Source organism: Uloborus diversus, chromosome 10, assembly GCF_026930045.1.
Source record: "Uloborus diversus isolate 005 chromosome 10, Udiv.v.3.1, whole genome shotgun sequence".
NCBI lineage: Eukaryota > Metazoa > Arthropoda > Arachnida > Araneae > Uloboridae > Uloborus > Uloborus diversus.
Genome location: NC_072740.1, coordinates 121,438,350 through 121,451,790, shown reverse-complemented (window position 1 = coordinate 121,451,790; position 13,441 = coordinate 121,438,350). Strand labels below are relative to the sequence as shown.

General features: G+C 31.7%; 1 protein-coding gene across 1 annotated transcript in view; it reads left to right on the top strand.

The window, feature by feature from the left end:
• The window catches only part of LOC129231523 (coiled-coil domain-containing protein 169-like), a 43,688-nt gene extending 32,428 nt beyond the window's left edge, over window positions 1-11,260 (top strand). The window contains exons 4-7 of the mRNA XM_054865862.1: window positions 6,674-6,720; window positions 8,321-8,419; window positions 8,492-8,643; window positions 10,958-11,260. Of these exons, the coding sequence (XP_054721837.1) occupies window positions 6,674-6,720; window positions 8,321-8,419; window positions 8,492-8,643; window positions 10,958-11,117 (458 nt within the window). The 3' untranslated portion in view covers window positions 11,118-11,260. The remainder of the gene's footprint in view (window positions 1-6,673; window positions 6,721-8,320; window positions 8,420-8,491; window positions 8,644-10,957) is intronic.
• Window positions 11,261-13,441: the final 2,181 nt, after the last annotated feature.

The following is a 13,441-nucleotide window of genomic DNA, read 5'->3' as shown; positions in this document are numbered from 1 at the left end:
CCTTTACCCTATCACGTCATTAAAGATGGCCTACACCTAAGTATTTAGGACTGCAATTTCGAAAAACCGTGAGAGCGCTCCCAACGTAACCTCTGAGAAACGCCCTCTCAAGTAATCATTCATCATCATTAAAGGTCGCATAAATTTCGTCTTTTGGACTTTAATTTAGAAAAAAACCTCTCTGAGGGATTCCGAAACTGTCATTCTCCAAATATTACAGAAGATCCTCAAAAATTTCATTGTTAAGGTTTCAATTCAGAAAAAATTTCGGGGGAGATCTCCAATACCTTCTATTCCTCTAACAGTATTTAAAATCGTCTACGACTGCGTTAATTGAATTTCAATTTTGAAAATTTGCCAGGGGAGGACTCTGAATCTCTCCACCCATTAACATTACCAAAAATCTTCTAAAATGGCGGTTTCAACAGATTGGAATTTTTTCGAGAGAATGCCCCTCCCCCCTCTCTTGCCAACATCATCGAAAAATGACTTAAATCTAACTTTTAGTGCTTTAATTACGAAACATTTCTGGTCTCGAGCCCCTTCAAACTCCTCCTTCCCTTTTTCATCGAAGGTTGGCTTAAATTGTGTTTTCGGAGTTTTAATTTCAAGAAACTGGCGGTGCACTAAATTTTAAGGAAAAAAAGTCTACAATCGCGTTTGTAAAGCTTCAAAATTTAAAAAAAATTCGGGGGGGGGGGCGCATCTCTCTTCTCTTTAATATTAGAAGGGGTTAATATATCTCTTAGGGTGGGGCGACAGGGGTGGTCCACCCCGGGCGGCACTTTGCTGGGGGGCGGCAATTTCATGCTTTTGATGTGAAAACAGTTCAACCTTCTCAATAGGGAAATCATGTTTTTGATCAATTACTGGAGGCAAAACAAAATAACTTTTCGTTACAATATGAAGCTAGCACTTGATTTTAAGAAAGTTACTTAGAAACCACCTTATTAAAAAAAACTATTTTCTAAGGAAAGTTACAACAAGAGTAAGAAAAGAGAGGTCTGAAATGGTGGGCAATTAATTGCTCATCTTCGGGGTAGCATTATCTGTTTCAGAAATTGCTTTAATTGGTCACTTATTACAAAACTTTTTTTCAAACCAGAATGAATTTTATGTTTATTTTATAAAAGTGCTTACTCACAACTCAAATAATAACTGAGACTAACCTTACTGTTTTATATCAACAAATTTCCTATAAACAGTGAGTTTCAAACTGAGACATTCATTTAAGCGGAAGGTTTTTAATTAGTGAATTGATGTCTAAGTAAACCTTTCACATTCACATGGAAAGTATTAATTTTCGATGCACAACTATTCCTTCTCATGAATCAGTATGGTTAATCGAACTTATAGGGCTTATTAATTTTATCACCCTGTATCAGTGAAAAAGAAAACCATCCAAATTCTGTAATATAGCAGTATTGGATCTAGGAAAGCAGCTACTTCCGAGTTTTTCAACATTAAGAGAGGCACCCAAGCACGGATTCAAAAGGAAGTCATTACCCCCTTTGACAAGACCAAAGAAACCATAAACTTGCGTTTCTAGCTCTTTAAATTTGGAAAATTTCCTGCCCAAAGCGCCGGCCTCTAAGCTCCTGCCTAGTGTCACCAAAGTTTAAAATGCATTTTTGGGACTAATTTTGAAAAATTTTCTCAATAGAGCATATTCTTTATTTTTCTTCGTAATTAAGTTCTTATTTTTCCTTTAAATACCTTTGACTGTTTCTCAGCCAAAGGGGGGCAAATTGAGGAAGCGCCCTGGGCGGCAGAAAGTACTGATCACCATAGATCATCTAAAACTGCAATTTTCAGATTTTTCCCGGAAGAGAGCCCCCAGACCCCCCCCCCCTTTACGTGTCACAATCACAAATAGTTCACAATTGGGAATGCATGCCTTAAGTTTGCATTTTGAAAAATTATAAAACGATGACCCCGAGTCTCTTCCTCCCTTAACATCACCATAGGTAGTCTAAAACTGTTTTTTAAATAACAATCTTTAAAATTCATGGGGTGAGCCCCGGACCTCCTCTTTTGAACATAATTAAATATAACGTACAATTGTGTTGGGAACTTAAATTTGGAATAATTATCGGTAGAGGCTATCCTGGACCTCCTCTGCCCCTTCCTCCCAAACTTAAAATATAATCTAAAACTGCATTTTTATGTATTCAATTTCAAAATAATGCAAGAAGGTAGCCTTCCGACACCCCCTAATTCTGATTGAATGTTATCCTTTACGATTAAATTTATATTACTAGTACTAAGGTCTAGCCTTTGACTATCCCTGCTAAACCAGAAGACAAACCTTCTCTCTCTCTGCATATTGGAACATGCGTTTGAAACAATTATTGGGCCGCCAAAAGCGTATCCCTCCCCCCTCAGTTTTTGACCTAAGCGACAACCCTGGTACTCTTTCCACAATTTAATGACCGTGTCTCTTTTTCAATGAAGGGAATATCACAGACGACATGGAGTTGGTTTCCGTTTCAAAGCTGGATCAGACAATTTGATTTTTTTTCCAATTTTTCATAAATTTTCTGGAAGTAGAACAATTTTGCATGATAAATGCGTGTGTCAAAAATGTTTTGTTGTTTGTAATAATTCTGACCAGTATGCTCTAGTCTTCCATTGATTCATTTGCACCTCGACAATCGTTAAGAACTAGTTTTGAATTTTGCGAATTTGAATTTTTTATCCCCCCAATGGGCAATTAATATATTTTCTTCATTAACGAGTTTAAACTTATGAAGAATTTTTATCATTTCACTTTACTCCCATCTTCTCTACCATTTTTAAATTGATTGTTTCAATCTATCATTAGATGATTTTTATTAAAACTTTCAGTGATGTTGGTTCTCGCTGATTGAGGTAGAACAGTCTGTTCTTAAGGTGTTTAAATTATTTTTCGTAAATCATATTTACTTTCTTCTATATTTGATATGTACAGAAGGATATTTGATTCATGAAAATTCTCGAGTTCTGATTTTCGATGTGGGCTGAATAGCTGAATCAATTTTTGAGAATTTCCGAAACATATCTGTCACGGTGTGTCTGATCCATCTTTTTTGGATATGCAACTTCAATTTTGGAAAACTTCCAGGAGAGCGCCCCCCCCCCCCCCACTGTAGCGCCAGAATAACACCCTCTTTATCCTCAAGAGTCATCTAAAACTGCATTTGTAGTACTGCAATTTTTAAAAAATTTATAGGAGAGAGCCCCTAATTCGCCCCTCTTTCCTTAACACGATCAAAGACAAGCCTACAATTGCGTTTTTGGAGTATCAATTTCGAACAATTGCCGGGGGAATGGTACCGAAATTCAATTTCCACTAACATTATTAAGATCTATCTAAACTGCGTTTTTAAAGCTACAAGTACGAAAATTTTAAGTCAACATTATTTAAAAATCATGTTAAATTTGGTTTTCAGGTCTTCAATTTCGAGAAAATTCCAGGAGAGCTTCCAGAAATTCTTTTTCTTAACGTCACAAAGGTCGGCTACAATTGCGATTTTAGAGCTTTAATTTCAGAAAACTGCTTTTCCCCCAACCATAGATAGCATTTTTAAGACTTTAATTTTGAAAATTTTCCTGGGGTGAGTCGTAGGATCTCTTCTTTCCCTTACATTATCACAGATAGTCTAAAACTGCATTTTTAGAACTACAATTTTAAAAACAAAGGAAAGCCCTTTTTCACACAACGTTAGACTATCTACAATTGCGCTTTTAAAGTTTCAATATTCAAAAATTACCGGGAAGGGCACTTCAAACCTTTTATCACCCTAACATCACCAGAGAGGTCTAAAACTATGGTTTTAAAACTAAAATTTCGAAAATTTTCTGGGGGAGAAACCCCCGGACCCTCTAAGGGACAATAAAATAAGATTCATTTTGCATAGATTCATATCGTGTACATCTAATAGTGACTGCATCTTAAGCCAGAAAGTTGAATCCACTCTTCCTGTAATTGTTCATGCGTGTGAAAAAAAAAGGTGTAGCAAAATTCAGGAGTACACAAAACTTGTTTGCTGAAGGTGCACATTGTAAAATTTGGAAAGGCATGGTGGGTTAACAATCCAACAATATTTCAGTTCAAAATGCTATTCGTTAGCGCTACCCCTCCCCCTCCCTCCATGAATTTGAATGGAAATTAAACACTCTAAAAACTATTATATTTAACCCGATTCAAAAGCGAGAAAATTTTTGGGGGGGAATTTGCGCCATTGAGCTTGGGGGGGGGGGGGATGGGCACCCCTGCCCGAGAGCAATGATTTTAGATAGACACTTTTCAATTGCAGTTAAAGATTCGTTTGAATCCATGGCATTAGAAAATGTATTAAAAAACTCGAGAAATTGGCTAAAATCTCTTCTAAATTTATCTATTTGTAATTTAGGCAGTTTTACTGCTGAAGCCCTTTTACTTTCAAACATTAATTCCTTAGTTATTTTCTTTTTTAGGGTCTACACCTACGTTACATTTCCTTAATGTATTCTTAAGCTTAAATTTCAAACTTAAGATTTTGTCAGAATAGTCTTCAACAGTGGTTATTTCTTTTTCATACTCTGTTTTGTCAGTTATTAGATCATCTATCGTGGAATCTAGTTATTTTAATAGCTTTTCTTTTTCAATTAAAATGTCCAATGATTCGAATATCGAATCAAAATCCGCAACTTCAGTAACATATAGTAGTAACTTTTCTGATTTTAATAATTAATTTAGTTACTGCAGTTCGCACAGCTGCTCTTTTATTTTTTAACTTTTATAAAGCATCCATATTTAACTTTTCTGTAACACTCATATTTATCGCCAAATTTTCTTCAAAAACTTAATTTCTTAGTTTTGCACAGTTCAAGAGTTACCAGTAAAGAAAAAGGTACAGCTGACCTTTATTTCAAGCCCAACCCTGGGTTTTCCGCACTAATAATAAAAATCGTATGTCAAGTTAAAATTTCAAGTATGCCAACTTTGGTCTAATTAGTCAAGAATTTTCCTTGGTATTCAAGTTAAGTCAAAATGCTAGCAATATATTCATGACTCATTATTTTAAAATAGATACGTTTATTTACAAATATATAAAATAGATAGTGTTTAACATATTTATCAGGATAATTCAATCACGTGAAGACACGTTTGGCAGTCACGTGTGACTGCCAAAAATGCTAAGATAGCATCAAGATTACAGCATCGATTAAGTCAAATCAAGTCAAGAAAACTAAAACGGCATTCAGCCTATTTAAAAGCCGCAGACAAGGTCATTGGATCACATGATGAATATCCATAAAAATACTTCAACTTCAAGCTTAACTGAAACAAGAAAAATATATGCAAATTGTAAATGTTGACAAAACTATTTAACAGCCTTCTGTACCAAAAAAATAAATAAATAAACCGGTTGTAAGATTTGTTTAACCAAAAAGTTTTCTTCCATGAACTTTTTAAACTTTTATTTCTGCCACAGTAATTCCAATATTATTATTTTTATTTTGCAAGACAGTTTGTAAAAGCCTAATTTTTCTTAGAACTGTTAGAGTGGCATGTTTTCTTGTCTTTCCATAAACTTTGCATTTTAAGAAAGGAGAAGTTACGTGGACTTACAACTGTATACAAAGTTAATTTACTAGCCCTGCAATTGATTCTCATTTCCAATTTTTTATATTTCAGTCTCATATTAGTTGATTTTTTGTAGTTTTTACTGTGCACATAATATTTGCATACAGCGATTTTTGCTTGATTTTTTTCCTGTCATGTTCTCTTTGTTTAGCAGCCATTCTTACTTTGCTTTAACTCTTACTTTGTGCTGATGTTTTTCTGTAACATACTACCCAAGAAAATTTCACAAATTAGTGTTAAAAAATTGAGTTAATTCTTGTACAATTTACAAAATATTAAACGGTGACAGTATAAAAACTAAATAATTTCAAAATATAAGTTTCATTTATTTTGTATTGAATTAAACATTTGAAAAAGGTATTTATTTATTACTTAATGCAGTGTTTGTTTCAAACATTTAAATTTGTCTCAAGCAATTTGTTATATTCGTCGTTCTAATAACTAATTGTTTAAATAATTTCATAAAAGTTAAGGTTTTTAAATGTATTCTAGGTAGCTCTTGGAAGGGAATAAAACCCAATTTTGCTTTTTATATTGCTAAAAAAAGTGTGTAAGGGAAAATATGACATTTTGTGATGAACATTACAGGCCGTTCAGCACTGAATTAAAATTAGGCTCAATGGGAAAAAAATTAAAACTCAATGAAAGTTCAAAATGTAAACAACAATTGAAAAAAATATCATTTTCTTCAATCGTATGATTAACAAATTTAAGGATGAGTTTCTCGAATGGTTTATAGGCAGTATTTACATGTTCTTGAAGATCTTCAAGCAGTAATTATTCTACACAAGTCATTCATCTTTAAAATACCGTTACTAGATTCAAAAATTCAGAATGTCATCTTGAAAATGATTTATAGTGCGTTAGTATTCACTGAGTTTGAAATTTTGTCCTCTAGGTTGGCATTTTCATGATTAAAACTCAGTGATTAAAATTCATTCTCAAAATCAAATAAACCTCCTTTTTTTTGTTCTTACTCTTATTTAGATTTAAAATTGAAGTTTATTTGTGATAAGTAATAATTTTAGCTGTAGTTTGTTTAAATCTTTCAACTCTTTTTAGGTGTTTCTGCCCTGCTCGCTGAACTTGATCTTGACAGTCTGACAGAGGTATTTAACTTGTTCTTTAAAACTAATACAAATACAAAAGTAGCAACCAGCAACAGGCTCTGGGCCCAGCTAGACTGGTCCTAGTCAATTTACAATCCCCAGTGAAGATCAGTGGCCCTCTTAAAACTATCTACTCCCTTGCTCATTACCACCTCTTCTGGTAAACTGTTCCAAGGTTCCACTACCCTGCTAAAATAATAATTTTTCCTAACATCCATGTTTGCCTGAGATTTAAATAGCTTAAAACAATGACCCCTTGTCCTGTTTTCAGTGCTAACTTCAGCTCCGTAACATCTTTCAATTTAATAAATTTAAACAACTGAATCATGTCCCCTCGGTCTCTTCTTTGCTCAAGACTGTACATTTTTAGCCTTCTAAGCCTGGAATCATAGTCTAAGTGAGAAAGTCCATTTATTAGCCTTGTAGCCCGCCTTTGAACCCTTTCCAATACGTTAATGTCTTTCTTAAGATAAGCAGACCAAAACTGAACAGCATACTCCAAATGAGGTATTACCAAACTTCTATATAAGGGTAGAAGAACTTCTTTAGATTTGTTTGAAATAGATCTATTGATAAACCCAAGCATCTTATTGGCCTTGTTACTAGCAATGCTGCACTGTTGGCTAAACTTTAAATCCTGACTTACTAAGACCCGTAGATCAGTAACTTTGTCTGCCTGACTAATGACTGAACCTTACAAATAATAACTTGTACATCTATTTCCATGCCCTAAATGTAGCACTTGACATTTCCCAACATTAACAGCCATACCCCATTTATCAGCCCACTCCGTAATATGATCTAGATCCTCTTGCAGCTGTTTTGCTTGTTCTTCATTTTCTACAGTCCCCATAACTTTGACATCATCAGCAAAACAATTCATGTTCCCTGAATTATTTTTGTGAATATCGTTCATAAAAACAATGAACAAAACAGGCCCTAACACTGATCCTTGAGGAGCCCCGCTTAAAACCTCACTCCAATTAGAATAATTTCCCCTTATAACCACCCTTTGTTTCCTTCCGGTCAGCCAGTTTTTTACCCAAATGAAAGTTTTCCCTCCTATTCCTATATCAGCTAATTTGCTAAGTAGAGCAACATGCGGTACCTTATCGAAAGCTTTTTGAAAATCAATGTAAACAACATCTACAGGCTTCTTATTGTCCAAAGCCATGGTAACTTTGTCATAGAAATGTAATAAATTAGTTGCACAAGATTTACCTTTCCTGAAACCGTACCGAAAACTAGTCAATAGATTATTAGTCTGTAGAAAATTTACTATCTTAATTTTTATCAATGTTTCAAAAATTTTGCAAACCACCAAAGTTAGACTCACAGGTCTATAATTTCCTGCGCTCCCTTTAGACCCTTTCTTGAAGAGCGGTGTAATGTTAGCCAGCTTCCAGTCCTCTGGCACTGTCCCTGAGTTATAAGAGGCATTGAAAATATTTACGATTACATCTGATAATTCCTCTGCACATTCAACTAAAGAACTAGAAAAATACTTTTCCCTCCCAAGTGAATAAAAGTAGTATTGGTTACTTTATTTGAACTCTGCATAATTGAATTGCATTTTAAAATGTATTTGTACTTTTTATAGAGCCAATTGTTACGTTATCTCAAACAACTTGAAAAGGACAGGAACTCATTGTACAATGAATTGCGAGACAAAGAATGGAAATTGGATCAAGAATCAAAGGTAAAAATATTTCTTACAAATGTATTTAAACATTTGCCTTGATTACTCCCTTAAACTTTTTTTCTTTTCTAGACATTTCACAAATATAATGACACACGAAAGGCTTATATGACGGAAATAACTGAAGCGATGCTGAATTTGGAAGCTATGAAAAGTCGTTTGAGAGTGTTTGAAGGAAGTGAGAATGGATCAATTGCAAAATGTCCTCGACACCTTAAATACTTGTATGACTCTCCTAATATTTCTTGTTTCCCAAGGATTTAAAGATGAAAAATATTAAATTTAACAGCTAAATTTATTCTCCTGGGCAATTTGTTTTTTTTTTTTTAACTTACAAACTAAATTTTAAAAATACTTGATATTATTCCAAATTTCTTAAAATTAATGTCGTAATAAAATTTCATGAAGATTTTGCATATTTTCTCTCAAATGCATCAGCATGTAAAATAAATAAAAAATACTGAATGACTAAGTAATGTGCATTTATAAATAGAAGATTTTTCTTTGAATCAGAAATTTGTTCTGTATAACACTCATTCAGAAAGAATTTATTTTGGTTCATTTTTTTAATTTTAATTTTTTTTTTTTTTTTTTTTTTTTTTTTTTTTTTTTTTTTTTTTTTTAAGCATGAAAATATTTTAATTCACAGTATTCTTCTTTCAGAAAATGTTGTAGGTTTTTTTTTTTTAATCTCATAAATATCCTGAAAAATTAAAGATCATTTGATTTCAAGTTTTTGTTGCATATTATCTGTAATTTAGTGAAAAATTAAGTTGTTCTCATTCCGGCATGGTTCCTAGCACCAATAATTTAAAAAGAGTTTGGCAGCAATATCTCTTTAAAGGATGTAATAACTTTAATATTTAATAATTATAATTTTGTTATTATTAATAAGCATGTCATATCAAGTGTAAATGTTATCCAAAGATACAAAAATATTTTTATAAGTAGTCAAAATAATGCATGCAATTTCTCACCAGATAGCTCTTTTTTTAAACTATTTTTTTTTAAGCAGAATTCATATCTTTGAATATTTAATGCATGTGTAAGGGTAAAAAAATTTTTTTTAATTTTTTTTATTTCAATTTTATGGCTCTTTTAATACTTTGAATGTATCTAAAAAGCTATTTTTATGTAGTAACCACAATGTCGCGATATGAAAAGTTATCGACAAATTGCTTCTCTGGAGAAAATATGATGCCAGTTAATTTTTTTAAAAATAAATATGACAATTGAAAAAAAATCTATATTGCTCTATCTGGTGTAGTGACAATGATGTGGGGGACATAATTGTCATACCTGCTCTTGCCAGCTTGCGAGCAGTTGCATCACCATTTCAATAATGTGTTTTAAATTATATGTTAAGAATTATTTTATTTTTTGAAAAACTGTATGAACATCATTTGTGTCAAGGTTCTTCATGGAAAACAAGCAATGTGTTCCAATTTTAAAGTCTTGATTAGTAATGAAGATAGAAGCTTATTTTACTTTCTTATTTTTTTCTTATCTTTTTTATTTTTTGACCAAGGTAAATTCTGAATGTATCTCTTTCCACTTAAATCGTTTAGTACTAATGTGCTGTACCATGTGTATATGTTGTACCGTTTAGTACAAAAAGTTTTCAGCATATGCTGTGAATTTCACGACATTGCACTGTAAATTTTCTGCTTAACATTTTTCTATATTATCTCAAGACAATGCTAATAAATATTTTCTAACAATTTTCTGTGATAAATTATCTTGTTAGCAACTGTTGCAGTTTGTATTACATTTATTGCACCTCTTAAGGCAACCAAATACATAAATAATTATCAAATGTATTTCAGCCTACTTAATTGAAAATTAATATATATATATATATATATATATATATATATATATATATATATATATATATATATATATATATATATATATATATATATAGTACAATTTTTTTTTAAAAAGCATTTTTTTTCTTAATTGCATTGATAGATGAATGCATTATAAGCTCCATTGTTTTTAACTAAATAACACATTCTGTGACTAAGCTTCATGTAAACATGAATTAAACTTGTTGGATTAAATACAACCAAACACTGACCATCTTTTTGTTGGGACTTATGATGTAAAATTAATGAAAAGTACTTTAGTTATGTATTTGTTTTGTTAGAGAAATACATACATGTAAAATGAAAAATTGTTACATTGTCAAATTTTCCTGAGTTGAACTTCGCCCTTGAAAATGAAATAATGGTTTAGATTTGGCAAGAAAACAACTTTTATTTCCTAAATAGTTCTTTTCTAAGAGTCTAGCTACTTTAAGCATTGAAAACTATAAATAGAAGAAATAGAACAATACAAAAATTATGCAACATTTTTGATTGATTCAAACATTTTTGAGCTTTTAAATTAAATAATCAAAATATTTTCTTTTTCATACAGAAGTTTTTGTATTCAGTAGTACCTCTACAACATTTCATGTAAATATTTTTGTCTTCATCTGTAAGTCTTCATTGTAATTCCTCATATTTTATGATAGAATTATTTTTATTGTAGGAATATTTTACCTGATCAGCGAGTAATAGATCCCAGAAAAGGACCAATTAAAAAAACTGCTGCTGTACGAAGTCTTCCTAAACTTAATACAGCGGACAAGGATTTTAATGATGATGATGATTTGATCGATAAGCAAAGTAAAAAATCTGCTGAATTTTAACCCTCGTTTTTTCATAAACATAACAATTTTAACTGTCATTTGTAGCTCAGAACCTTTGAAATGGAAACTTTATTACTTTGTGAATTTCGGTTTCAATTGTGTAATCATGTTTAACATTAAAACAATAAATGTACATCCCTTGACCTTTTCTGTTTCTCTGTTACTCTCTTTAGACAGATAACATTTTTAAAAGTACCATTAACATTTAACAATAAATTACATTCATACTTTCAATATGACAATATTATTCCAACATGTGGTTTTTAGATAGTCAGCTGGGGCAGTTTTTGAACCAAAATCAAATGCATGAACTATTATAAAAACTATCAATGCGACAATTTGCATATTTTGCAAAATTTCGTATGAAAGAGCATAGACATGCTTTCTTTCTGAAGAATGTTTTTTATTTAATGAATAATGCAGCTCTAATTTAAGTAGTTATTGTTAATCAGTAAGAAGTATAACTTCAAGATTTATCCATAATTTTTTTATAAAAAAAAAGTGAATATTTTGTTTAATTTTACAATTTTTAATTAAATAAAAATTTAGTAATCAAGAAATATATTAGGGTTGGTTGGGGTAAGTGGGACCCCTTTTGAGAATACTTCGTTTTTGAAACCTTATACAAAAGTTTTGAAACAAAAAAATTTAAACTTATCTCCTTATTTTATCTTGGACATTATTAATGAACTAAAGTTCATTGTTATTTTCTAAAATAAGGCTTTAAAAAATATTCTTAACAATTCCACTTACCCAATAGTAAGGGGTAAGTGGGTCACCCCCTTTTATTTAAATTTAATGGAAGCATATCAAAAAAGGGGTAAGGGGGTCTTACATGATGAAGTATGTAAATTTTTAGAGTGAATTATTTTTTTGTAAATGCTTCCATTTATGAGATATTTACTGTCTTTTAAATTTATGTCACGGAAAATTTTAAAACAAAACAATTTCTTTTGTAAAATTTAGTGAAAGCCTATAGGAATATATTTTACTTTTACAAATAAAGGTGTGTTAAATGAATGTAATACAGTTGATTAAGATCAATTTTGGTAAATAAGCCAAAACTATAAATTGAATAAGAAATTGGAAACACTAAATTCCTACATCTATGTAAAATGTGCTAGGGAAAAACCATTATTACTCCATCCTCAGCAATTATTCCAAAATTTTCTGCACCATGCCAATAAAAAGTCACTGTTTCTATTTGTTCTTGCAAATTTATCAGTATTTTTTAGTTTGTATTCATCAACTTCCAACAATGGACCTACATAAATCATAATGGTTTTCTTTCATGTATGTTTCACAATCACAGAATCACCAGCTTTAGCTGTTTTTGTAGCTGAACTATGAATTCCTACTGAGTCATCATAGTTGTCTTGCATTTTGCTAATACAAATATTTGATCAGAGTTGCTTTTGATTTTAAAATCCCCATCATTTTAGGGGGACCCACCTTCCCCATAGCGAGGGGACCCACTTACACCTTATAGCAAAAATTTACAGGGTAAGTGGCACCCCTCCTCTTTAACACTTATTAATAATACTAGTCGACCTGTGCGGAACTCCCCACTGTGCTTCGAATCCTTTCATAAGGCATTTCGCACTTTAAAAATTTCAAAAGAAGACCGAAAAAAAGTAAGCGCAGAAGAGAAGGCATGTAATTTAAAGACATCAGTAACAAATCCTCGTTAAATACAACGTTGTGATAATTTGATCATTGCTCACCTTTTGGTCGTACATATTTTCAATGCAAACATAAATATCATTAAAAGTGGCTGAGTAGTGACTCGTGAAAAAGCAATAATTGTGCATGTGAAAAAACAGGTTGTGGCAAACACAGTCCTGCCCATATGAGCATCTGACAGGAAAAAAAAGAAACATTAAAGAGATATTTATTGGCATGGATTCGAATTGGCGCCATTCTGATTAACAGCCTGACACCCCAACAAACCTAGCAATTGTGCCTTCCTTTTCGAAAGCTATTCATTGAAGGAATGCATAGTAAAAAACAGCAAAAAAGCTTTTTGCCAAAAAAATAATAATAATAATAATAATAAGAGCATGCTTCTATATTTTGTCATTAACCAGCATGATACGATTTAAAATTATTCGTAAAGCATGGAATTTGATTAAAGAATAACGAAGATCTCACGTAGCGATTGAAATAAGCATTCTAGAGAAGTAATAATTTAGATTGAAAATAAGTGTTTTTATCTTTGAATATTGAACTATTTCACATAGAAGATTGCTTTAACCGTTACGGCTTAAATGCCCACACACGTTTCTCTTTTAATCGAACACTTAAAATTCAAAACAAAAACCAGT